Here is a 27961-nt window from a genome sequence, read left to right as displayed (position 1 = left end):
TTATGTCACTTCCTCTTACCTTGGGAGGAAATAATAATAATAATAATAATAATTTATTATTTGTACCCCGCCCATCTGGCTGGGTCTCCCCAGCCACTCTGGGCGGCTTCCATAAAAACCAGAAATACACTAAAATATCACAGATTAAAAACTTCCCTGAACAGGGCTGCCTTAAGATGTCTTCTGAATGTCAGGTAGTTATTTATCGCTTTGACATCTGATGGGAGGGCGTTCCACAAGGTGGGTGCCACTACCGAGAAGGCCCTCTGCCTGGTTCCCTGTAGCTTTGCTTCTCGTAATGAGGGAACCGCCAGAAGGCCCTCGGAACTGGACCTCAGCGTCCGGGCAGAACGATGGGGGTGGAGACGCTCCTTCAGGTATACTGGGCCGAGGCCGTTTAGGGCTTTAAAGGTCAACACCAGCACTTTTAATTGTGCTCGGAAACGTACTGGGAGCCAATGTAGGTCTTTCAAGACCGGTGTTATGAGGTCTCGGCGGCCGCCCCCAGTCACCAGTCTAGCTGCCGCATTCTGGATTAGTTGTAGTTTCCGAGTCACCTTCAAAGGTAGCCCCACGTAGAGCACATTGCAGTAGTCCAAGCAGGAGATAACTAGAGCATGCACCACTCTGGCGAGACAGTCTGTGGGCAGGTAGGGTCTCAGCCTGCGTACCAGGTGGAGTTGGTAGACAGCTGCCCTGGATACAGAATTGATCTGCGCCTCCATGGACAGCTGTGAGTCCAAAATGACTCCCAGGCTGCGCACCTGGTCCTTCAGGGGCACAGTTACCCTATTCAGGACCAGGGAGTCCTCCACACCAGCCCGCCCCCTGTCCCCCAAAAACAGTACTTCTGTCTTGTCAGGATTCAACCTCAATCCATTAGCCGCCATCCATCCTCCAACCGCCTCCAGGCACTCACACAGGACCTTCACCGCCTTCACTGGTTCTGATTTGAAAGAGAGGTAGAGCTGGGTATCATCTGCATATTGATGGACACCCAGTCCAAACCCCCTGATGATCTCTCCCAGCGGCTTCATATAGATGTTAAAAAGCATGGGGGAGAGGACGGAACCCTGAGGCACCCCACAAGTGAGGGCCCAGGGGTCTGAACACTCATCCCCCACCACCACTTTCTGAACACGGCCCAGGAGGAAGGAGCGAAACCACTGTATAACAGTGCCCCCAGCTCCCAGCCCCTCTAGACGGTCCAGAAGGATGTTATGGTCGATTGTATCAAAGACCACTGAGAGATCCAGCAGAACTAGGAAACAACTCTCACCTTTGTCCCTAGCTCGCCGGAGATCATCAACCAGCGCGACCAAGGCAGTTTCAGTCCCATGATGAGGCCTGAATCCCGATTGGAAGGGATCCAAATGGTCCGCATCCTCCAGGCGTGCCTGGAGTTGTTCAGCAACCACGCGCTCAATCACCTTGCCCAAGAACGGAAGATTTGAGACTGGGCGATAGTTGGCCATACTGGCCGGGTCTAAAGATGGTTTTTTAAGAAGCGGTTTGATGACCGCCTCTTTCAGCGGATCTGGGAATGTTCCCTCACAGAGGGAAGCATTCACCACCCCGCAGAGCCCATCGCCCAGCCCTTCCCGGCTTGCTTTTATTAGCCAGGATGGGCAAGGATCCAGGAGACAGGTGGTTGGTTTCACGCATCCAAGCAGCCTGTCCACATCCTCGGGGGTAATGGATTGAAATCGATTCCATGCAACTTGACCAGACAGAGCTCTAGCACTCTCCCGCCCCAGCCCTGCTCCCACGGTGGTGTCTAGCTCCTTCCGAATATGAGTGATTTTATCTGCAAAAAACTTTGCAAAATTGTTGCAGGAGATCTTGGGGTCTTTACAAAGCCCCGGTGGTAAAGGTGGTTCCGTTAAATTACGAACCACCTGAAAAAGTCTCCTGCTACTATTTTCTGCAGATGCAATAGAGGCGGTGAAGAAAGTCTTTTTCGCCGTCGCTATCGCCACTTGGTAGGCTCGACGTTGAGCTCTAACCTGTGTCCGGTCAGATTCGGAGTGAGTTTTTTGCCACCGACGCTCTAGCCGTCTCAGCGATTGTTTCATCGCCCTCAGCTCCGAAGAAAACCACGGAGCTGTCCGGGCTCCATGCAATCGGAGAGGGCGCTTCGGAGCCAGACAGTCGATAGCCCTGGTTAACTCCGCATTCCAGCGGGCCACCAGGGAATCAGCTGAAAGGCCATCAACATGGGATAAAGCATCCCCTACCACTCTCTGGAAACCATTTGGATCCATTAAGTGGCGGGGGCGGACCATCCGAATTGGTCCCACCTCCCTGCAGAGGGGAAGGGTCGCGGAGAAGTCCAGTTGCACCAGGAAGTGATCTGACCATGGCACTTCTTTTGTTTCACTTTTACTTAGTGTCAGATCACCCACGTCACTAGAGGTGAACACCAGGTCTAAGGCATGTCCATGACTATGAGTTGGGCCAAACTTATTCAGGGTCAGCCCCATGGAGGCCATGCTTTCCATGAAGTCCCGAGCAGCCCCTTGTAAGGTCGTGTCGGCATGGATGTTAAAATCCCCTAGGACAACCAAACTAGGTGTCTCCAGGAGAAAATCCGCCACGACCTGAAGCAGCTCAGACAGGGAATCCTTGGTGCAGCGGGGAGGTCGGTACACCAAAAGGAATCCTGTACTGCCCCTATTGCCCAACTTCCAGAACATGCACTCAGAAAACTGGATCTTCCCAGTAGGACGCCTGGTGCAAGCTAGTGACTTCCTAAAAATCACTGCAACCCCCCCTCCCCGCCCACATGACCTGGGTTGCTGTGCGTAAGAGAAATCTGGTGGGCAAGCAGCGGCAAGGACAGGCCCATCTGCTTCCTCCAACCAGGTCTCTGTCACACATGCCAGGTCAAGTCCTCCATCCACAATCAGGTCGTGGATGGCAGTGGTTTTATTCATCATTGACCTGGCATTACACAGCAAAACCTTCAGGTCATGTAGGTTTCCCCTGTTGATTCCAGTATCCATCCGGTCAAGGCCAGACCCGGAGGCAGGGATAGTCTTCAAACAACAACTAAACCTGCCTCCTCGGTAATGACATGGTCTGGTCTTAGCGTAACTCCGCCTCCTGCCCATGATCACCGAGATCGGATGTCCCAGTGCTTCCCCCCCTGTGGAACTTGTCCCAGCCATCGTGTTGGCTGGGGCCCCACTCCCAGGCAGCCCTGATCCCGCCCCTTAAAAACAAAACACAAACTATACAGAACCAATAAAACAACAACAACAACAACAAAAAGAAACAGAACAATTATACTAAAATTAATCCCCAACCAAATATCCATCCCACCCACCCCCAACAATGGAAAAAAAGAAATAAAAAAATAAAAATTTAAATTGCCACCGACTGCTTGAGGACATTTTAAAGCACATTAACCCCCTGGAACAGGGAAGCAATGGCAGAACACTTCCCACCCTTCCCCAAGAGTTTGTTCCAAAAGTTTGTCCCTGGGCCACGCCCCCTGGGCCAGTTGGAAAAGGCCCCTGAAGGGAGCAGGCCCTGCAGTCCTCACCCAGCCGATGGGTGTAGGTAGTTCCTTGTTCACCACCAACACCCTGCCTACATCTACCTGTGAGAATCTCTGCATGTGAGGAGGTTTAAGCTAGTTGCTCCAGTTCAGTCACATGGCTCTCACCAATCCATCCAACAGTCTAGGAACTTTCACCACTTTGTAAATAAGCTAAGTTCCACTGCATTTGCAACTTTTCGTGTCATTTGGGAGGCAGGTCTCCCAGAGGACAGGAATTTAAGTACAGGTAGGTGTTATGAAGCTTGTTGATGAAACCTTGCAGTTTAGGACTTCAAAATATATTCCTGTCATCTCACTAATCTGCAGAATTGTAATGTGAACGAATAGTGCTTTTCAGGAGGGTCTAAAAGGAAGGAGGGAGGGAGGGATCTCCCTTCAAGATAAAGGAGAAATGAAAGTTAAGATTTAAAAAGTGGGCAGCTGGTCTTTTTGATCTAGTCACATTCTTTCCAACAGACAAGTGCTTCAGATTAACTGCTTCTGAAGAGTCTATCAGATGTTAGTGCAGGAAAAGGTCTCCCAGAAACTTCTTATCTAAGTTCCCCTGCTACTCTGTTCCTCCCTCTGCATTCAGAAACCCAAATTTTTCAAACACTTTTCTCTGCCTTTCTTTTAGGTCTATGCTTAGGTCAGATTTAGTCTTGAGTCTATGCACACTTATCTGGAATAAGTCCCATTAAGGTAAATGGTGCTCACTTCTGAGTGGACATGTATATGATTGTATCACCAGTCCAGCATTCCACTGAAAGTTTCTAGAAACGTTTTATTTGAACTTAGCAGGTCCCATTACAGTCTGCCATCTCTTTCACTGCCATACCACAAAATTTTCCAGCATATCTCAGCAGCATAAGATCCCCTAACCCAAACTGGATTTCTGAATACATTCCTCATTGTCAGGATAACATTCTAAATTGTGGACAAAAATGACTCCAGACCAACCTTGCAATGTTGCAATATTTCTTCACAATGCACTTGTATTAATCTCTGTATAAATGAAAGAAATGTCATTCACTGTCTCTCCAAGCTGATCCTCTGCAGGGGAGCTAGGCGGCATGCACAACTTATGTTCTTTATGGGTAATGTTCAGTGAAGCTCAGATTCCTCAAGAAAAGGTAAACAGATTAGCTAGGACTTAACTACTAAGGCATATGAAACATACATATTTCAAATCAGCAGAAAGCAGAAGCCATGGGAAGGGAATGGCTGATTATTGATTGTTATCAATTACACTTCTGTTCTGAAATTAAATCTTGGATATGAGCTTTAATAATATATCCAGCAAATTGTTAATCAAAGTATTATAAATGGTATCTTTACCTGGGCAGTCCATGGCAGCTGTCAATTCGAAAAAGATTCAGTACTGTTTGCTCACAGAGCTTCCACAGAGCCAAGAAACTTCAGCAAAAATAGTACCACCATGTGTGTATTCTGAACAGGTTTTGCAACATATATTGATCCTTATCTCTGGACTCAATCACCAATCCTGGGATCGTTTGTCTCATAGTAACCTGAAGGTGAATATCCATCTCTTAGCACAGTAACCCTGACATGGAAGAGTTAGCTTCCCATACCCAACAGTAAACCAGATGGGCATCTTGTCAAAGCTGTGAAAAATACCAGACCTACAAAAGACTTATGGGTAAGCTTAACAGCACTATAAGTTGGTTAAACAAACACCTTTCATTTCCCTTATATAGTTTAATTCTTAGGAGCAAGTCATCAGTACCTTCATGGAAACCTATCTGATTTTCTTACGTGCTCTGTGCCAGGATGCTGCCTTTGAAGCCAACCTGGAAACTTGAACTGGCACAGAAAGCAGCATTAAGAATGCTTGCGGGGCCAAAGAGTCAGAACATATTACAGCAATCCTGCGCCAGTTATGTTGGCTGAATGCCTTGCATTCTCCCCTCAGTGCAAGGATTTATGCTTGTGCAACAGGACTCCCCCCCCCCCCCCATCCTCCCCAGGATCGTAAAACTGGTTTAATTCATGCAAAAAAACTACAACCCAACAACAACAACCCAACAACTTCTCATTAACTTTGCAACATACTGATAGAGTTAAATGTTGCCATTGCACATATTAAGTACAGTATTTTGCAAAGGACTCAAGCAGAACAGGCTATGGACTTCACATCCCTTTCTTTGCCTAGGAACTCTTTTCAGAACTGTTTAAAGTGGCAGCTTTCCCCCCTCCAGAGTTAGCCTGGAAATTAAACATGCCTTGCACTTTTCACTGCACATACATTTTTAAACTTAATGGCTGGGAATGCAGCACGATCCATTTCCAAAACCAATGGGCTTGCTTAGTCATCCTTTGCGCCATTCATCAATTCTTCTACAAGAAGAGTGACTCAGAAACTATGAGATGAATCCAACAAAACATATTTTCGCCTATGCTTTGGCTTTCCTCCCCCATACAATCAAAACTGATTTGAAATGTTGATCATTTCAGCCATAAAGAAATGACACCTAAAAAGACAGTGAAGTTTAATAGCAATATTATTCTTGCAGTAATGCAGCCACTACTGATAGCGATGTAAGTCGTTATGATGGTTATTAATAGGCTGTAGAAACATCTATCAATTACTAGGCTAAATTTAAATTACTAGGCTCATTTAAAATAAGCAATTCATTGCCGATTCTGTTTTTCTAACTCCAAGTCACAAATTTCATCTAGTGGGATAAAAAGGTCTCTCTCTGCCTTAAATGTTCATTTTGTATTGTTTTAACACTTGTATTCAGCTGTTTTTTGTACTGCACCCTCCCCATATCTGCTCTGGAGCGTTGGGGGAACCCCAGCCCAGATTTAGGAGGCACGTGGAGAGCAAAGGAGGGAATGTTCTGTTGTGCAAACAGAGAACATTAGTTGGATACAACCCAATGTTAATAATTTTCACGGGCAGCCCACTGGCCCAATAAAAATTAATCTTAGTTCATGTTTTCTCAGTTGCTGAATTTAACGTAGGACGTGGATGCTGCTACACCTGTGGCCGATCACATTGTGTTGCAGGCTGTGTTGTGTTAAGATGCCTACAATGGAATTATTAGGAACCAGAATACAGTATAATGCAAAATGTAGGCCTCCTGTAGGCTACTGAAAGATTGCTGTTCGGTGCATTGCCACCCATGTTAAAGTACTTCTATTATCTCCCCTTACACAAAATGAATATAAGGCTGAAAGGTACTAGGAACAAACTGAGTCCAAAGATTTCCTGGCATTCATACCTCAAACAATCATTTAATGCATACCCAGCCTTCAGTGTCCACCATTTCTCATAGCCTTCTTTGGATCTCCATTTGTTGAGCTACAACTCCCATCATCCCTGGCTGATGGTCATCTGGAAGACCACAGGGAAACCAATTACTGATTGATAATAGAGCTTCTGAGGCTGAGCTTCCCAAGCAGTTCTCAGTGCCAAGCAGACTCATCCTGGGAACAAGTAACAGAATAGGAACAGTCTGCAAAGTGCCTTTTGTTTACTAATTAATCAGTCCAACCACTTTTTGTATGTTTGGGCTCTAAATGCTTCCACATCAGAGAGTATGTCTTCCAAATAAACTAGAATTGCCCCATAAATTGTATTATTTTTTTAGCAGTCCACCTGTTAGGATGTGTTCTGTGGACCACTGTTCTTTAGTGTCCCATTTACATCGCTACCAATACTCTACAAATCCACGAGCAATTATTTTGCTCTACAAACCTTTGTCGTGGTAACCGCAAAACTGACACTCTTACTCATCCAAAGAATGAAGAACAAAACAAATACCAAGTGGTTTTTGGTGGTTTGCTCTAATGGAGTAATGCAATGCAGTAATGCAATTACCAGAACACAACATGAGGGAGTATGCAGCTGTCAGCAGTTATGAAAACTCTTCCCTCAGAAGTTACATGCAATCTTTCGGAAAAGAACAGCAGCATCTTCAAGAGCCTAAATAAAAACATAAATCTAGCTATGCCTATTTCAAAGATCCTGACATGCATAGGAAGGCATGCCCATCAACTCCAAATGTCCAAATATATTAATCCCAATTAGATTTAGGACCAGTCCCTCACCACTGATTGAATGACTTAACATCAAAGCAGTCTGCACCAGAAAGAAGTTAAAGATGTGTGCAATTTTGTTAACTATTCTGTTGGCAATTCCTGACTTGGACCATGCCAGCCATATTGATGCTACTAAGAGACATGTGAAATAACAAATCAGCACAGACAGTGGCACTTCTCAGTATATCTTAGAATCATAGAGCTGGGAGGGACTCCAGGGATCATCTAGTCCAGCCCACTGCAATGCAGGAATATGCCCCCATACAGGGATTATTACCTTGGTGTTATCAGCACCACACTTTAACCAACTGATCTAACCGGCAATGCTTGTGGCTGCTGAGTGTTGTCAGCAGGCCAGGAGCACCTAGGTAATAACAACAACAACAACAACAACAATAAATAATAAATAATTTATACCCCGCCCATCTGGCTGGGTTTTCCCAGCCACTCTGGGTGGCTTCCAATAGAATATTAAAATACGATAGTCCTTCAGATACTAAAAGCTTCCCTAAACAGGGCTGCCTTCAGATGTCTCCTGAAAGTCTGGTAGTAGTTTTTTCCTTTGACATCGGGTGGGAAGGTATTCCACAAAGCGGGCGCCACTGCCGAGAAGGCCCTCTGCCTGGTTCCCTGTAACTTGGCTTCTCGCAGTGAGGGAACCGCCAGAAGGCCCTCGGCGCTGGACCTCAGTGTCCATGATGGGGGTGGAGACGCTCCTTCAGGTATACTGGACCGAGGTCTTACACTTTCCCCAGGTCTCAGAGGACTAAACTGGCCAGGGGGTCCTGCCAGGGACTGGCTTTTTTGTTCTAACAAGACTCCCATCCTGGGCCCTCGGATAAACTCTGTCCAGGCCTGGTAGACAGTTAGAACATCAGGTATCCTCCTCCCTGCCCCTGCCACACTTTCTGTCTGGAAATTCCCTTACTGAGAAATGTCACTATAGTGCTTAGTTATACCATCAATATCTGTATTCTGTAGGATTATGACAAGATGGAATGGCACAGCCTGAGGATACATGAGACTACTGCAATCTTAAAACGAAGCAGGCGATAGGCTGGTCAGTGCCTGATAAACAGTTGTCTGGGATCTCCATTTAAGATACTACGATAATTAAAAGAAAAATGTCTGCTTCCATTGATTTCCCCCCACTTTCTACTTCAAACACAAATGCCCTACCAATTTTTGTACTACATCTCCCATAATCCTTCACTGTCAGTTACCTTTCCTGAGCTCCAGAGGTCAGTGAAGTTGAATTTTATAGCATTTTATAGTGTTTGAAGGCTGACCTCTAGTGTTTGGTATAAGGCTTGGCCATTCCTCTCTCATTACTATGACATTTCTTATCCATCCCCTCTCATAATGTAAATAATAAAATGGATCTCCTAAATCCAAACACCACTGATGAGTATAAAATTTCAGTCAGTAAACAGTGACTGTATATAGAGAGCAACATAAGGAGTGCAAAACTTAGCACGGACGAACTTTAGAGATGGCAAAAGCATTTGAAAGATTTTAAAATTTCCAAATTATATGGAATGCATTTAACAGGTTGTGAATCCCCTATCTTCAAACACGTTCAGTATTTTGCTTATTAGTTTTAAAAGGCCAGGTTTGCACATACACCAACACAGAAGCAGAAAACAGTATTTCAGTTACAACATAATAATCTGACCAGGGTGGATAATTTTTTTAATTTAAATTGGATTCCCCCCCCCCTTTAAATCGGATTTAAAAAAAATAAATAAATTGGATTTTTAAAATAAAATGCTTTTGGAGGGAAAATCTTTCTAAAGATAGTTTTCTATTTAAGTTACATTATAGTCCAAAGGCTATTCATCAGGAAATAAGGATTTGTTTTAAATTTTTTATGTGTGCTAAAATTCAGTCTAAGGTGTTTTTTTTTAAAAAAAATCGTTTAACCACAACCACATCAGTTAACAAACATGGATACATATGCTATAATGTTATTGTTTCAGTTAAATAAATTGTTTAAATTGTTGTTAAGGAAATGATTATTTTTCTCTTTCCAATAAACTACAGCAGAAAACTTTTCCAAATATAAACAGTTAACTTATTAAACCTCACAATAATTTCCTAATTATCTGTCAATGTATTTCTAATAGTATAACCAAATCAGTAATTTTTGATATAACTATAAAAACTACTCTGAAAATTTATTATTCCAAAAATGAAACCTTCATCTGATTGTAAATATTAAGATTATACCAGCAAGAATGAGTTTTTATGGGCGGTGGGGGTGTGTGATTTACGTAAATCAAGTCTTACTGACTAGTGATTTAAATCAAGTCTTACTGACTAGTGATTTAAATCGATTTGATTTAAATCAAATCCACCCCCCAGCTTCCAGGTTAGCGCCATCGGCGAATGGCGTTCCTCCAATCGGAGGAACGGGCTCCGTGGAAATTGGGTCTTCCCGCCGCGGCGAAGGTGGGGACCCGCTAGAAATCCCAGGCGGAGGAGCCTGGGAACGTGGGGTTCGGCAGAGCACCAAGAGCGCCTCCCCTACTCGTGGGGAAACCCCTTTTTGTGGCTCCGGAGCAAAGTGGGGTGAGCAGCGCGGTGCAGCGAATCAACTGCTACTTTCATGGAGGGAAGCCGCACAGCCATCGCCGGAGAGCGCTGACTTTTTCCTGTTGACATTCGGACTCTAAATAAGTACCTGTGAGTAAAAACGGAAAATTGGATCAATAAATTCTTGAATTAGGCACTGAAGCGGGAAGGTTTAAACAGGAAGTCCGCCTTCCGCTTTTTGTAAATAGACTGAAGCAAAAACCTTGCAATCTAAGAGCCTGGAAAGTTGTTTTTAAAGATTGAATCTTCCTGCATTTACAACCAATAAACCCCCCTTGGAAAGCAGGAGAAAAGGGGGGGGGGAATTTGACTGTTTAAGCCTGCAGGAGAGAGAGTAAAGGAACATAAGTTTCCATCGTCTCAAACCTGGGAACGGGGTGTCAGGACAGAAACTGTTGATTGAAAGTGGAGCACTTTGACAGATAGTCAAAAAAAAAAGAGAAACAAATTAACTTCAATGCTGCTTTCTGCATTTTAAAGAAACAAAGTATTTGAAAATTGAAAGTAATTTTCTTTTGTTGGATACGTTTTAAAGATGGATACAAACAGAAATTGTGTCCCCTAGAGGGAGCTTGTCAGACTGTTGCTGCAGTTTAATTGGAGACGTTACAGCTGCGAGATTGGGATCGTGGGACCAGCCGCTTGACCTTGAATAGAAATGTGTTGGGAGGAAATTTTGGTGTCTGCCCTTGACAAGACAAATGCTTTGCTGGAGCAGTTGCACGAGAGGATGAATTTGATGAATGAGAAGTTGGACTTGATGACTGCCGTAGCCAGTGAATATGAATTAACAGGAAACAAAGATAAAGAAATTATACAGTGACCAACTCAGGAAATTGGTTTGATTGGGCAAGTGCAAGGGCAGAGGAAGATGGAAGAGGTTGTGGTCGCACCCCAAGCAACACAAATGGAGAGATCCAAAGTCCTGCAGGAGCAAAAGTTGCTGCATTGGAAGACTGAACTTGGAGTGTACCTGGAAGTGTTTGGAAGCTCTTAACTCTGGTGGGACTATGAAACATGTTGACAATTACCTTTTGGACAACCACTTTTTGGAATACAACGATGATGACAGGGAGTGGGACTGTGGGGAATGGGCTGGCTCGAGGAAGGAAAATGGAGATTATTACCGGTTTGAATCCCTCGGAGACCCACTCCCCAAGGAGAAAGGGAAGAAATTAAGAAAGAAACCAACAAAAGACAAGGAAGAGTGCAGCTACAAACAAGAACAAGAAAATCCGCAGAAGGGGCATAGAAGCGACTTAAGGGCCTCGGATATAAGATCACCAGATTGATGGACTGGATGGAATGTATAGAAAAGACTGACATAACCTGAAACCAGGAAGAAGGAACGTTGGATAATAATTAGGGGAAAAATTCTTTTTTTTCATTTTCATTTATGGAATTAGTGTAATATTAATGAAATATCAGGGAAAATGCTGGAAAGGAACTAATTGGCTTTAGTAGAAAGGATTTAAGGAGTTATGTATAAATATGGTTTAAACTTTGAATCTTAAGGTTTTTAAGGTAAGATAAGGTTAAATAAATTAAGGTAAACTGAATAACAGAATATGGTAAAAGATGGAAAGGATATGTTGAATTAATTAATGAGATAGGTTGTTAAGATAAATTATTTAAATAAAAATTGTGAAATATGGGAAGAATTTGCTGAAACAACGAATTAAGTTAGAATACAAAAAGGGAGGTGTGAGGAGGTCCAAGAAACAGGCAAATGAGAAGAGGTAATAAGGGATGTGTATTTTTCTTTCTTTTTTTTTCTTTTTTCTTATCTTTTTTCTGTTGTATTTTTTGTTTTGTTTTTTATTGTATTCATATATTCTGGAAATTTTGAATAAACATCATTTAAATAAATAAATAAATAAATAAATAAATCCACCCTGAATCTGACACACCAGTATAAAAGAAAAAATGAACAATTATGCTTTACCTGTATACAAAACCATTGCTGTGTGCTGCTAGCAGCCGGCCCAATGGAAACATCTATTTAATTTAATTTAATTTAATTTAATTTAATTTAATTTAATTTATTTCCTATATTTATTGTCCACTCTTCTTCCTTCCTGGAGCCCAAGGCATGGCATACAGATGTCTCCCGTCTAGTCACTAACCACACCTAGATCTGTTCATCTTCTGCAAGGTAGTAAGTTACCTCATGTATCTTCAGATCATACCTGGCATCTAGTAGCAGACCACAATGGATCAACATTTAAGGACTGTCTTGTCTCACACCATCTGCCATGAGGTGTATTGAAACTGGAAAAATCATAACTTGTGAAAGATAGTGATGCTTATAAACTGAAGCAGTTGAGCTATACCAAAGTGATAGTTAAAACACCTTGAAAAAACATACCATTTCAGCCTACATAGCAATGTTGCATAGTACCACACAGTGTGGAGTAAAATTTATGACTGCCCTGTAATGATCCTTTCATGGGAACCCAGGAGATCTATGGAGCATAAAACTTGTAACTTGTGTGCTTAGCTTTGTTCTAGCAAACTCCATTTTGAGAAGCCATGTGGCTAATTTCCCTAAACCAGTAAGCATATTACTGGTAAAAAATAAAACCAGTAAGCATATTACTTATTTAAATAATTATGAAATTATGAGTACCCCCTTCCTCTTCCCCGAAAACAACTGACTCTACAGGGTTTGCTATGAAAATGAAATAAAACCCAAGAGATGGCAAGAAGTGAATCTAAATAAATAATAATGTAATGAGATGATGGATACCTAACTTATGGAATCTGGAAAAAGCAACACAGCCAGTATGTTTGGCTAGGAAAAAAAGGAATTCCTCTCCTTAATCAGATGAATCTCTGATGGTTCCAACAGCCAAGACATGCAGTAGAAAGCAGACAGGATAACCTAACCACATATTCGGACTGATAAAGAGAAGATAGCAGAGAATGAAAGGGATGTTGACATTCCTATACACAGAATTTTCCTACATGTTTGTTTGTTTTCCCCCATCCTGCTGTCCCCGTCCTGCCCACAACAGGACTTTCCAAACAGATGAATAAGGAACGAATTCCACAATAACCATTCTCCTCTTCCCCACCCCTGAGAGGCACTGGTAAAACCTGAAAAATAACAAGCCCAGGTGCAAAGGTGAAACTTTTCCAGTAGTGGAGGCAGATTAGCTTATACTAATGGCTTTTTAAAAAGCAGAGACATCACCTTGCCAACAAAGGTCCATATACTTAAAGCTATGGTTTTGCCAGTAGTGATGTATGGAAATGAGAGCTGGACCATAAAGAAGGCTGATCGCCAAAGAATTGATGCTTTTGAATTCTGGTGATGGAGGAGACTCTTGAGAGTCCCATGGACTCCATTCTGAAGGAAATCAGCCCTGAGTGCTCACTGGAAGGACAGATCCTGAAGCTGAGGCTCCAATACTTTGGCCACCTCATGAGAACAGAAGACTCCCTGGACAAGACCCTGATGTTGGGAAAGATGGAGGGCACAAGGAGAAGGGAATGACAGAGGACGAGATGGCTGGACAGTGTTCTCGAAGCTACCAACATGAGTCTGACCAAACTGAGGGAGGCAGTGGAAGACAGGAGTGCCTGGCATGCTCTGGTCCATGGGGTCACAAAGAGTCGGACATGACTAAACGACTAAACAACAACAATGGCTTATACTCAGTTATACAGTGATACCTTGGGTTAAGAACTTAATTCGTTCTGGAGGTTCGTTCTTAACCTGAAACTGTTCTTAACCTGAGGTACCACTTTAGCGAATGGGGCCTCCCACTGCCACCGCGCCGCTGCTGTGTGATTTCTGTTCTCATCCTGAAGCAAAGTTCTTAACCTGAGGTACTATTTCTGGGTTAGCAGAGTCTGTAACCTGAAGCATCTGTAACCCGAGGTACCACTGTACTGAGGAAAACTGCTGCTTTTATTCTTACACATTCACATCCAAATAGCACCTAAGAGAAGCAATCTCAGGCCCTGCACACAAGATTTACAGATATGGTGCTAAAGATGTAGCCTTTAGGCATTTTTGAATCTGTAGCCAAAAAACCATGAGCAACACAAAGTATTTTGAAAGCACCAAGATTTCACTTTCTGGAATTAACTTTCCGACACAACTTATTTATGGTGTTACTTGGTGAAAGACAAAGGAAGAGGACTGCATTTGACAAAAGAGAAGTTTGGGTTAACTGGCAGCAGAAAACATAGACATGGCAAAACTGGAGTTTTAAAACAGTCAAGAAAGGATTTGGGAGTCGTGAGGAAGAATTTGAAAAAACTGAGGAAGGTGAGATGGGGGCAGGTATTGTAGCAGGAGTTTGGAGCAGCATTAAAATATGCTTTAAACCTCTCGTTTTTAGGATTATTACAGTAATATTATGACATAAATGCAGCAGAGCTTGATTTCACCTTGAAAGCTTCTGCAATCAAGCCAACCTGAAAGGCCTTAGCTTAGACCAATGTGTTATTTATAAACAACATTTTAGCCTTCAGAATGAAACATAGCAGAGATTGTGCTTTATTTATGGGAAGCAGGATGCATTCAGGACCTCTTATTGCAAAAAAAAAAAAAAAAAAAAAGTCCTGAAGAAAATAATCACATAATTCCAAAAGCTAGTAACATAGGAAACTGCCTTGAATCAAGCTCTACCAACTGCACAGTGTCGTTCATCTACACTGACTTGCAATGGTTGTCCAGGATTTCAGACTCTCCTAGCCCTAACTGAAGATGCTGGAGATTGAAACTGGCTGTTTTATACCGCAGGGTGCCTTAAACGTTCACCAAATAAATAAATTGCATTACAAAAGACAGCAAGAGAACATTAGAGGCTGGTTTGCAGCTAAGCTCATTTCCAGAAAGTTTGTGAACATGAATGTATTGATTATGATAACTTGTAAACAATCAGATTTTTCCTTATTGCCCTGTTGTATAGTGTATACTTAAACACACCAAGTCAACAATCCTATGCACAATCGCCAGAGAGTATTATTGTGATATGCATAGGGACTCCACTGGTATAGACTTTTAAACAGGCCTTAAAACTCCACTTAGTTCAGGTTACGTCTCTGTAAAGGAATTATTTGGTGTTAGTCTGAAACTGCTCAAGTTGTTTCAGTTAATTATAATGACGTGCTACTGGCTGTGAATTGTTTTAGGCTGCCAGTTGTTTTAATGAAATGTGAGACTTGTACTTTATGGTTGTTTTAAGTAAGCAGCCTTGTAAGATAGATTTGCTCTAAGAGACAGCCTATAAATTTAAATAATATAAATTCTCCCTGTCCTCAAGATCCCAACACTTCATCAGGTTTCCTATTTCTGGACCAGGCAAAGGGGTGGGGTGATGCATGGAAGTATTTCTTCAGAGGGGAAATATCTAGGAGCTACATTTCAGGCTAAAACTGATGTCACCTCCATTTTTTTGGGAGGTGCCTTAAATGTATTGTGTGTATGCAGTCAGAATTCTTGGTCCTCTCCACTTTTTTTGAATTCACGTATCTCTACTTTCATATCCCCAGTTCCTTGTTTTTGTTTCATTTGTTTGTTTGTTTGTTTTCACGGGTACTTTATTACGAGGCACCTGTTATTCAATGTAATTTTATTCTGCACTAGCTCAGGTGTCAGAATCTCAATTCTGCTGCATACATGAATCCAAAGATGCATGAAGAAACTCCCACAGCAAAGTTTTCCACCACAATATGACATGTTCTCCATTTCCCCCCCTACCGGCTAGCCAGTTCCTATTCACCCTGGTCCTTCTTGCTTAATGTAGGTGCCCAGTCTGTTTCATTGCATTGTTTTCCTGGTCAGAACCTACTGTATTAGCACTAAACCAGGGGTAAGCAACCTTTTTCACCCGTGGGCTGGTTCACTGTCCCTCAGACCATGTGGTGGGCCGGACTATATTTTTTGGGGGGGGGCGGGTGCGAATGAATGAATTCTTATGCCCCACAAATAACCCAGAGATGCTTTTTAAATAAAAGCACACATTCTACTCATGTAAAAACACGCTGATTCCCGGACAGTCCGCGGGCCGGATTGAGAAGGCGATTGGGCCGCATCCGGCCCACGGGCCTTAGGTTGCCTACCCCTGTACTAAACAAATGTTGAATAAAAGCAGCTTTGTTATTCTACAACACAGAATGCAATCACACTTACAGTCATAAAAGAGAGAAAGGAGGTGCTATTGTCGGGGGGGGGGACAGGGGAAGGAACAAAACCAACTGAAACCATCATGGTTATTTTTGGGAAGTCACATTTTAGATTTATCAGCTTTCCTGTGAAACAAAACCTTCTCAGGAGCCTCTTTGTCTGGGTTTTCACAACCTTTCTGCTGCAAGACTAACTGCATCCTTAAATTTTTAATAGACTTTAAGAAGGGAAGGCCACAATCCAACACAAATGCAATTGGGCTTCAGCTTGTTGATTTCTACAGGATCCTGCACTGAACTGTGGCCAGTAAGTTCGCATTCTTACAGTACAAACCCAAACATGTCTACTCTGAAGTATGTCCTAATAATTCAAAGAAAAAGAATTCAGTGGGGTTTACTCCCAGGTAAGGCTGGCACAGCACAGGGGCTAAAGGTTGACTGGCATTGGATCAACAGGATCCTTAAATAGGTTTGTTCTGCATGCACTCTCAAACACATTTCAGGTTCTTGTGCCAGCAGCAGCAGTTTTGTTGACCGCAATGATAGCCAGTGGGACAGCTCCGTTCACACACAACTCAGCAGAGGGATACCATTGCAGAATCTTAAACCCCGCCAGGTGTGCGGATCAGGAGTTAGGATTGCTTTGTTAATTTCTAACTACATGTAAACAATAGAAGACATGAGGCTGAATAAAAGGACAGGATAAAAAAAGCAGGGTTTTAAAAGGCCAAGATGAATTTAAGCAGATTTTTTTAATAATAAAAAAATGTACCTCATAGCACATTATCAGGGCTAAGAACATACGCAGGTTATTTTGGACTAAGGCAAGAACACATTCATCTCGGGTGCTTATTTTAGTTTCTTGCCTGACACAATGACTGTGCTGTTTTTCCTTTCCTTGCTGGCAATAGTTATAATACTCCAAAGCTTATTCTGCATCATACATTTTGTAATTTCTTTTTTATTATCATATTTGCATTACGGAAATTTACGATAAATTATACAGTGGTGCCTCGCAAGATGAAATTAATCTGTTCCGTGAGGCTCTTCGTATAGCGGTTTTTTCGTCTTGCGAAGCAAGCCCATTGACAGCTTAGCGGATTAGCGCTATTAGCGGTTTAGCGGCTTTTAGCGGATCAGCTGATAATCGGCTTATCAGCGGATGAGCTGATAAGCGGCTTAGCAGCTTAGGAAAAGGGAGAAAAAAGGGGGGGAACCCGCAGGAACTCGCAAGACATTTCGTCTTGCGAAGCAAGCTCATAGGGAAATTCGTTTTGCGAAGCGCCTCCAAAACGGAAAACCCTTTCGTCTAGCGGGTTTTCCGTCTTGCGAGGCATTCATCTTGCGGGGCACCACTGTAAATTTAAGGCTTCTCTGCTTACCATCACTTATCTGAGACCTATTTCTATAGGATACTATAGATATTGCTTAGCTGGGCAATACAGTTTCCAGACTGGTAAAAATTGACCTCTGATTTTAAAAACTGAAAGTAAGGGAAGTATGTGGAGGAAACTAGCAATAGAACTTCTTGACAGGCCAACCATGATCCCATTTGATGATGACTGTGGTCTAAACCAGAGCCTAGGGCTTGCCGATCAGAAAGTCGGGGGTTCGAATCCCCTCAACAGGGTTAGCTCCCGTTGCTCGGTCCCAGCTCCTGCCAACCTAGCAGTTCGAAAGCACACCAAAAAGCGCAAGTAGATAAATAGGTACCGCTCCAGTGGGAAGGTAAACGGTGTTTCCGTGTGCTGCTCTGGTTTGCTATAGTCATGCTGGCCATATGACCCGGAAGCCGTACGCCGGCTCCCTTGACCAATAAAGTGAGATGAGCGCCGCAACCCCAGAATCGTCTGCAACTGGACTTAATTGTCAGGGGTCCTTTACTTTACCTTTTTTAATTGCTGAAAAGGATATAGTTATCCTCTTTATAAAATGGATGCAACTAAGGTATAATTTTCACTACATGGCACATCTGTGTCTGAATGAAAGCTTCATAGTACAAATCAGGGATTTACATGACGTAAACATTGCTTCATAAATCATCTTGGTGAGAACTGGGCCTGACTGGCCTGCAATCAAGTAGCTAACAAAACCTAATCACAACTGTTGTTGAAAACCAAAGCCCAACACTAGTGGTTAGTTTTATAGTGCTTGCATAGCTAAGGGGGGAGGCCCAAACAGTCACCCAATATTATAAATCAGGGGCTATACCCTCCAATGCTGTTGCACTACACGCAACACAGGACCTACCTGCTGAGCCCTTCACAAATTTCAGAATAATCTAATAAAACAAATCTTAGATACACCCATTTTAAGGCAGTTCCTCAAATTCTCCCCCTATGGAATCTACACACATAGGAAAAACATTCTGAAAAAATACATTGAATTTTCCATAAGGATCACTATCGCCATCTAGTGTCACATTGTATATTGCACTTAAAACACAGTTAAAAGGTTTTAGTTGCAGCTATACAGCAGAGTACAGGGGAATCTCTGTAGGAACTATGGATTGGTTAGTTGCATTTTTCCTTGAGCTACAAAGCACTACATTCAGCATTCCCATCTCTGTATACAAAAGCTTACAAGTACAAATCCATATTTCTTTGCCTATATTTCATGAAAAATACTCAAGACGACATCATAAAGCATAATACAAAATCAGCACCCACAGCTATTTTACATAATACATGCACCCACGTTGTTTCTTCAAACACAAATGTGCCCCTCCTCCAATTAAAATACTCATTTATAACAGGCAAAAGAAGCTGAACCTTTCTGCAAATCTCTAGGCCCATTCCGTCTGAATGTGCCCCCCAAAACATTTACAATTCTCTCCTACCTTGCATAGCTTTTGATGGTTGGCCAACAACATCAGTTTGAAATGTGAACACTCCAAAAGGGGAAGCAGCAAGGCCAGTACAGTATGCAAAAAGCCACATATATAAACAGTAGCTATACCAACAGCAAACATTCTTTGTCATTACAACAAATATGAGCAGCCTCAAAACCTCTGCATTCTGTCCTCTTTTTCCACTGGACATTAGAATGAAGCTTAAAAGCTTCGATTCTTGGTTTGTGGGGAGCCATAATTCTGTCCGAAGCTACAGTTTAGCAACCTACTTCTTACCCACTGATTCGCCCCTACAAATTACCTTCACCCACAAATATTATTGGTATTATAATAGAATTAAAGAATTTGGGAAATGCAAACATGCTAATTTCTTATTGCCACTTGTGCTAACAACCTGAAATGACAAAGTAGATTCTCTAGCTTCTTCCTGAGACACTAAGTAGTACCCAACTTGCTAGCAGATGAAGGGGGAAAACTTAACACTGATTTCTAATAACCTTTCCTAGTTAAATTGGTGGAAAACATTGTTAAGGCTTGAATTATCAAGCATACAGAAGAACAAGCTTTGCTGAGGTAAAGCCAGTGTGGCTTCTGCAAAAGGAATTTTTGCCAAATCCATCTTTTAAAATTGAATCAATAAACATGCAGATGGAAAAAATACATTTGGAATTTAAAAAATAATAATAATCTAAACCTCTCTTCAAATGCTCTTCTGAAAACTTAGTGGCTATGTGGGAAGAAGACCAATTGCAATAATGGATTGGTAACTGTTCTGACAGCAGCATATAAATTAACCTAGAAAATAAGTAATAAAATAACAAATATTGGCTAAAAAGAGGAAAGCAGAAAGAAAAAAATCTGAAAAGATTTCCCAAAGAAGGAAAAACCAAAGAGTGAATCTGCACTGGAGCAATTTAACAGTCATACATTATTTAAAGTTGGGATGAATTAGGGAAAGACTCAAGTTTGTGAATGACACCAGATCATTCAGAGTGTTAAAATCCCAAACAAGCTGTCAAAAGCTCTGAAGGGGCCTCTCTACCACCGAGCCAAATAAGCAACAAAACAGCAGGTGAGGTGGAAAGTGATTAAATTCACAGTTATGACCTTTAGGCTAGAAAAGCATTCAGAAAGGACAGGCGAAATCCACAGAGCGGAGATGGGGAACCTGAAGTGCTTCTGATGTTGCGGGACTCCAGCTCCCATTAGCCCCAGTCATTTCATTTTCATTTGTCAGCTTAACCCACAGCCAAGGGCAATGAAGAGTTGTGGTCCAGCAACACAGAGCTATCAGGGGTGGGCAATCTGTGGCCCAATCGACAACTGCAAGGCAGTACACCTTGCAGGTACTTCTGAAGAGGAGAGTTCAGGATCTCACCATCACACCTTCCCGTTCCGCTCATGAGCCTTCAGAGGGAAGCCATAGATGACCAGCCTTCTGTTCTGTCCCAGCAAATACAATGCTTATTTCTTCTTCCTCAGAGCTGGGACCGTGGAGATGCCTCATTATAAGGTGCATCTTCCATTGAGAAAGAGGGCGGAGATGCCTTTGCCCAAATTACTTCCCGCCTTCTGCGTGTGAGGTTCCCCCGCCTCAAGACCTGACGAGGAGCAGGAAGGCATCGCTTCTTCTTCCAACTAAACGCCTTTTCTTCCTTTGCCCTTCGCGACCCACCATTTATTAGCGGGCCTGAATAATTTTCGCGGCGGGGAAGAAAGACGAGTACGGCCAGCATTGAAATTAAAACTCCCCTAAAAACGTCCCTTTGTCCTCGACCCGCCCTCAAAGGGCCCAGTTGCAAGAAGGGGGGCGGGCGCATCAAACTGAAAAAAGGGGGTGGATTTGGAAACGGGGGGGGGGCAGCAGGCGGACCCTCAACCAAACCCCCCCCCCCAAATCAAGCATGCCTTATGTGAAGAAATATGAGGAAAGGGTGTCGCAGCTGTTACTGTTTTCCAGTTTGTGGGGAGGGGGGGGGAGAGGAACGGGAGAGGCAGGAAAAGTTTGCAGCACGACGCCTTCTTTCCCCGTTGCCCCTTCGCCTTTTCCCGCCCAGCCGTGGCGCGCGCCCTGGTTTTTTGCAAAGTTGCAAGTTTTGGGGTTTTTTGTTTTTTGTTTTTGCTTTTTGCAAAAAGCGCGTCGTCGCTCGCTACCTGTGCTCAAGTTGTCATTGATCTTCAGAGGCACCCTCAGGACGTAGACGAGGAAGAGCATGAGGAAGAACCACAGCGACCACAGATACGTCCACGACCAGACGACGCACGACTTGAGCTGCTCCAGAAAGCCGGCGCCGCCGCCAGCAGCTTCAGCCATCTTTTCGCAGGCAGGGCGCGCGAGGGAGAGAGAGACCCAGCAAAGGCGCCCAGCCGCTCCAGCGCCGGCCTTGCTCTCTGCTGCCACGACCTCGCGCGGTGTTATTTCTGGGATGATTCATGTCTCCCGAAGAAGTAACGTGTCTCTCTCCGTCCCCCGTCCCGTCCCCCCCGCCGCCCTGCTCCACCTCCTCCGCCCCCTGGCAGGCGTCTCCTGGCCGGGGAAGCCGCCCATTAAAGTTGTAAACAAACACACAGCAGGCACCACAACACGCGACTAGGGTGGGTGTGGGTTGAATCCTAAGTCGCGGAATGGGGGGGGGGGGAGTAGGGGGAAGCCGTGGTGGGTTTTTGTTTTTTTAAAAACACAAGTAGCCTTTAGTGGGCTAAGCAAAATGTCTCAAAATAGTGAGCTTAAGGGGGCACGGGGACTTATACTGTACAAGATTGCCTTCAAAAGGCTCCCGGGGTTAAAGAACTCCATACCCTCCAACATTTCTCCCATGAAAATAGGGATGTCCTATTTGACATTCTGGGGTCAAATCAGAAACCAGGATGACTTCTCTAAATCAGGGACGTCCCTGGAAAATAGGTATACTTGGAGGGTCCGCTCGCCAGCATTTCTCCAATGAAAATAGGGAGCCCTATTCAGTTACAGGGATGCGGGTGGCGTTGTGGGTTAAACCACAGAGCCTAGGACTTGCCAATCAGAAGGTCAGCGGTTTGAAGTCAGGTGAGCTCCCGTTGCTCTGTCCCTGCTCCTGCCAACCTAGCAGTTCAAAAGCATGTCAAAGTGCAAGTAGATAAATAGGTACCACTCCGGTGTTTCCGTGCGCTGCTCTGGTTCACCAGAAGCGGCTTAGTCATGCTGGCCATATGACCCGTAAACTGTACACCGGCTCCCTCGGCCAATAAAGCAAGATGAGCACCGCAACCCCAGAGTCGGCCACGACTGGACCTAATGGTCAGGGGTCCCTTTACCTTTATTCAGTTATAGACCCTCCAATTTTCCCTATTTTCCAGGAGCGGACCCGGATTTACAGAAGCCGTCCCCGTTTCCAATTTGATCCCGGAATGCCCCACTTTTCCTTATGACGTCCCTATTTTCATTGGAGAAATGTTGGAGTGTATGCAATTATTATAATAATTAGTAGTAGTATTTTATATATACCCTGCCCATCTGACTGAATTGCCCCAGCCACTCTGAGCAGCTTCCAACACAAGATAAAAACACAACAAAACATTACTTTTAAAAAACACAACAAACTTTCCCTATACAGGGCTGCCTTCAGATGTCTTCTAAAGGTTGTATAGGTACTTCTCTCCTTCGTTTGGGGGGGTCATATAACATACCCCCCAACATTTGGTCTAAACCACTGAGCCTAGGGCTTGCCGATCAGAAGGTCAGCGGTTTGAATCCTTGCGATGGAGTGAGCTCCCGTTGTTCGGTCCCAGCTCCTGCCCACCTAGCAGTTTGAAAGCACTTCAAAGTACAAGTAGGTAAATAGGTACCGCTCCGGCGCGAAGGTAAATGGCATTTCCATGCGCTGCTTTGATTCGCCAGAAGCGGCTTAGTCATGCTGGCCACATGACCCGGAAGCTGTCTGTGGACAAACACTGGCTCCCTCGGCCTATAGAGCGAGATGAGCACCGCAACCCCAGAGTTGTCTGTGACTGGACCTAACAGTCAGGGGTCCCTTTACCTTTAAGGAAAAGCAAGATATTTCGGGATCAAATCAGAAACTGGGACAGCTTCTTTAAATCCAGGACTGTCCCTGGAAAATAGGGACACTTGGAAGGTTTGCAGATTTTCCAGTTCTCCATAACTCTGAGGGTTAAGCAAAACGGGGTGCAAGGGGGTGTGTGGAGATCCCGGTTCAGTGTTAAAGTCCCAAAGTCTGCATTCTCATGCGTTATGAGAGCAGTATATAGCAGATTAGTCTGAGGTAGGGAACTATTTTCAGCTTGGGGCCATATTCTGTTATGGGGAGGCTTCCGAAAGCCATTTGCCAGTGGTGGGCAGGGCCAGAGGCAAAAGTGGGCAGAGTGATGAATTGTTTCTACATAACACATTACACATCCTTCTGGATCCTTCATCTAGAAAAGCAAGAGGCATGAGCAGAGCTCAGGCAGATATTCAAACCATGCAAAAATATCTGGAGTGCAAAACAGGGTCAGTAAGGGACAGAGATAGTTTGGTGGGCCAAATAGGGCTGCATCCAACCCCCAGGCCTGAGGTTCCCCACCTCTGCCTTGACTAGGCTCACATAGGTTTCAGGTTATACCCAGGGATACTGGGATAGAGAGTCACATGACTGGTACCTCATTTCTGAAAACACAAAATCCAGCAGTTCTTTAGATTTAGTAGCTCCCCTATATTTTTCTCTGCACAAGCAGAGCCAGAAGCCATCCATTGCATAAACGTATGAAGTAGCTGGTGAAGACACAGAGGAAGTGATAGCAAGAGTAGTCTTGCACAAGAAATATCCTCAACGTTCATTACATGTTACCTCTTCTTAGCACCCTCCAAGGCCTGCATCCAATTGTAAGAGAGTTGAAAGGATGCATTTAAAAACCTTAAAATTTAAAACTCGTGTGGAGATTGATCACTGGCTTAACGCTACTTGGTTGTCTTGAGTTCACCCCCTGACAAACACAAATTGCTGCTATGTAACATGTAAAACAGATCTCAGTAAGTAACATAAAGTCAGGAGAGGAACTGTTGAGGCTAAGATTCAGGTAGGTGGCCGTGTTGGTCTGATGCAGTCAAAAAAATAATAATTAAAAAATTGTCCAGTAACACCTTAGAAACCAGCTAAGTTTGTTCTGGGTATAAGCTTTTGTGTGCATACACTCCTTCAGATAAGGCTAAGGTCACTGCCTTTTTGAGAGTTAATGACTTCTATGGCAGAGATAAAACAGTAATGGCAGATGTATTTCCCTCAGAAAGAGTTCCCTCTGGTTTGTTCTGCTCATTTTAATGCATACAAAAATTCAAGGAAATCACAGGTTGCTTGTCCTTTCCATTTCTGTTATTTGCTTTCCCATTCCCCATTGTTTTAAATGGGAAGGGCAAATATTGCAAATATTGCAACTCGTGCATAGCGCCTTTGTTTCTTCCCACAGCAAAGATGGTCACTGCTTTGCAAGAAAGCTGTTTTAGGGCCTCGGCGAAGGTAAACTTTGCAGCTTTACCATCCCAAAGATGGTTCATATAATTTCCTTTGGAAAAAATTATAATAATGAAATTCAGAGTCGAAGAAAGGAATTTCAAAGAAGTGTTAAGATGCTGATATGTGTGCTAATGGGCCAAAACCCATAGAAATTACAAGGCACCTGGTCTACATTCCATCATGATGTACCAGTAAAACAATCAGTAACATAGTGTATTCACATATAACTTAGACCAGGCATGTCCAAAGCCCGTTTAATCTGGCCCCTGTGGCAGTTTATTTCCTGGGGTAGGGTAAAATCCCAAAAAAAAAACCACCTCAACTACTTCACCCCTAAAAAAGCTCAACAACAACTTTGAGGTAAAATCATAAAAAAAGCTCAACAACTTCAATCTTAAAAAAAGGTTAACTTTAGTCGGTCCTTCACTTCATCAAATCTGGCCCTCTTTGAAAAAAGTTTGGACACTACTGCTTAGACTATAAACATGCACACTTTGCATTTGTCTTTCAGCCCCAGTCTTCTTTCATTGCAAATTGGAGGAAATTTATGGAGGCAGTGGCTTCCTAGCTGTACAACTCTCTGTTTCCCCTATATGGTTTTATTTGTTTTAGAGAAAATGACATACACTAATGGTGTTAGGCTGCAGAGGGGCTGGGGTTCACAGATAAGGACAGAAAGAGCAACACAAGATTGGGAGCAGAAAGGTACGTACTGGGGCTGAGATGGCACAAGTCAGCAAGTGAAATGGGAAGAGTTTTCCATTTGTTTATTTACTGAACATTTATAATCCTCCCTTCTAGTGTAAATACAACACTCAGAGCGCTCTGAGTAACATTGATCGGTGAACATGCCAAGTACTCGGCTTTGTAATAGATAAGCTCAGTTTTGAAATGAATGAATGAAATCCTTATAAATTTATTACCAGATTGAATCTTGACATCTCCTGTTCCATTTTCTATTCCAAAATAGAAACACTCTTAAATCTATTGGTGTTCAGGTTATAGCTATCCTTTCCAAAATCAATAAAGAATAAATTATATCTAAAAAGCTGTACTTTGTGTTTGCTTTGCGGGCTTTACTTTTGGTCCAATATACACAAACTTGCACCCTACATTTTAAGATAAGCTATACAAGAAGTTGATTATCAGAACAGAGCACTAAGAATTTTATGTCGTTGACAAGGAAAAAATAAAATATAGAAAGGAGAATCCCCTGGATGGAAAGATCCAGGTTTGGGACATCTGATGGGAGGGCTTTCCACAGGGTGGGTGCCACCACTGAGAAGGCCCTCTGCCTGGTTCCGTAACCTCATTCTCGCAGTGAGGGAACTGCCAGAAGGCCTCGGAGCTGGACCTCAGTGTCCAGGCTGAAGGATGGGGGTGGAGACACTCCTTCAGGTATACTGGGCCGAGGCTGTTTAGGACTTTAAAGGACAGCACCAACACTTTGAATTATGCTCGGAAACATACTGGGAGCCAATGTAGGTCTTTCAGGTCTTATATGGTCTCGGCGGCCACTCCCAGACACCAATCTAGCTGCCGCATTCTGGATTCTAGTTTCAAGTCACTTTCAAAGGTAGCCCCATGTAGAGCGCATTGCAGTAGTCCAAGTGGGAGATTACCAGAGCATGCAGCACTCTAGCAAGACAGTCTGCAGGCAGGTAGGGTCTCAGCCTGCATACCAGATGGAGCTGGTAGACAGCTGCCCTAGACACAAAATTGACCTGCGCCTCCATGGACAGCCAAGTCCAAAATTACTCCCAGGCTGTGCACCTGGTCCTTCAGGGGCACAGTTGCCCCATTCAGGACCAGGGAGTCCCAAGGTTTTGTTTTATTTTGCCACATTATCTACAAAGCAACTCTATTTATATAAGGAAACCTGACGAAAACATTTTAGGAGCAGCAGTGTGTGAGCTGTTACACTGTGAGTGCGAGAGAGATTCTCATAATAGGTTGTGCCCAGCAGTAACACATTCTGAAACCGAACCAGAGCTCATCTTTTTTTTCTTCTTCCTCTTGTACATTAACTACATGGACTGGAAATAAAAACCATAGTGTGTAGGCTTCCTATGCAGGAATTTGCATGGCAGAAAAAGGTCAGGGGACGAGGAAGAGCCCAAGAAAATATCACTAATGCAATATCCTGCCTTCTGTTTCCTAACTTAGCCAGATGGACCTTCAGTGCAATGTGAACATGACCTGGACAAAAGGGATTCATGCAAAAAACCCCTGAAGGATGTAACTGCCTCTTGTTTGAACAAAGCTTCTGGACAACTGAATGAACTTCTCCAAGACTTCTAAAGATTCTGAGTCAATCCAGAAACAGGTTCTAAAGCAGAAGTAACTAAGGCTGGAGCATACATGAGCTTAGTGGTTATTGGTTGCTTCACCTCAACTGGGATAAGTATTTCCTCTTCTATTATCTTTCTGTTTAGGTAACCTACTCCCTACAATAAGCATGAGAAAGAAACAAGTGTTCACCCCTTCTCAAAAATTGCACAAAATCTACCTGGCATACTCACTACTGATCACTGTTTTCCTGTAGTGTGCTAACACTTAACAACTCATAATCTGTAATGCTATATAGGGCTGTGTTGCTGCTGATTCTGTGAAAATTTTCTGCTAAATTCTGCTGATTCTGCTAAAATTTTAATTACCTAACAGCAGGTTATTCATCCATGCAGTATTAAGAGTATCTGTAAATTGGAATGTTTTCTTTGTTTTACGTCACCTACGATGAGAGGAAATGTAGACACAGATTCTCATGCCTCTTATATTCTCTTGTCCTGGGAACATATGCGTTCAATATTAACTTATCCTGCAGCAATAAAGGATTAGGGGTGGATTGAAAAGTTCATACTCCTAGACACTGGTAACTTGGAACTACGTTACACGAGCTCAACCAAGGGCTCAAACACACACCTGGTGGAATTTTTCCACACCATATCCTATGCTATACATTCTAAACAGGTTTTAGAAATTGAGAAGGCTGAATCTCCCATTGGTGCATAAATCTTGCTGCACATTTTAGTCATGGGCATTATTTATATATGGAAATAATGCCGAAGGTGGATGACCAAGAGGGATAATCAGCCATACTTGCTCCAGAATACCTTTGCACCTCATTTCAACTTTCCTTCACTCCTCCTTTCCACTCCCTCCCACTTTTGGGAATTCCCAAGGCATTTCCAAATTATGCCCTGTATCTGACCAAAATGTACATGTCAAAGAGCAAAATAAAAAGTGCACAGATAAATAGCAAGTTGAGGAAATCAT

General features: G+C 43.3%; 1 protein-coding gene across 3 annotated transcripts in view; it reads right to left on the bottom strand.

Annotated features, from left to right (window-relative positions):
• ST7 (suppression of tumorigenicity 7) overlaps window positions 1–21657 on the bottom strand; it is a 106959-nt gene extending 85302 nt beyond the window's left edge. For 2 of the 3 annotated variants that reach the window (XM_081877989.1, XM_081877990.1), the window contains exon 1: window positions 21354–21657. In XM_081877989.1, coding sequence (XP_081734115.1) covers window positions 21354–21513 — 160 coding nt within the window. In that variant the 5' untranslated portion in view covers window positions 21514–21657. Of the gene's footprint in view, window positions 1–20577; window positions 20680–21353 lie in introns of those variants that run through there. The other variant, XM_081877991.1, reaches the window with a different exon arrangement.
• Between the last annotated feature and the right edge of the window lie 6304 nt (window positions 21658–27961).

Source organism: Podarcis erhardii (genome assembly GCF_964252035.2).
Source record: "Podarcis erhardii genome assembly, chromosome: 10".
Lineage (NCBI taxonomy): Eukaryota > Metazoa > Chordata > Lepidosauria > Squamata > Lacertidae > Podarcis > Podarcis erhardii.
This window is presented reverse-complemented; position numbering and strand designations above follow the sequence as displayed.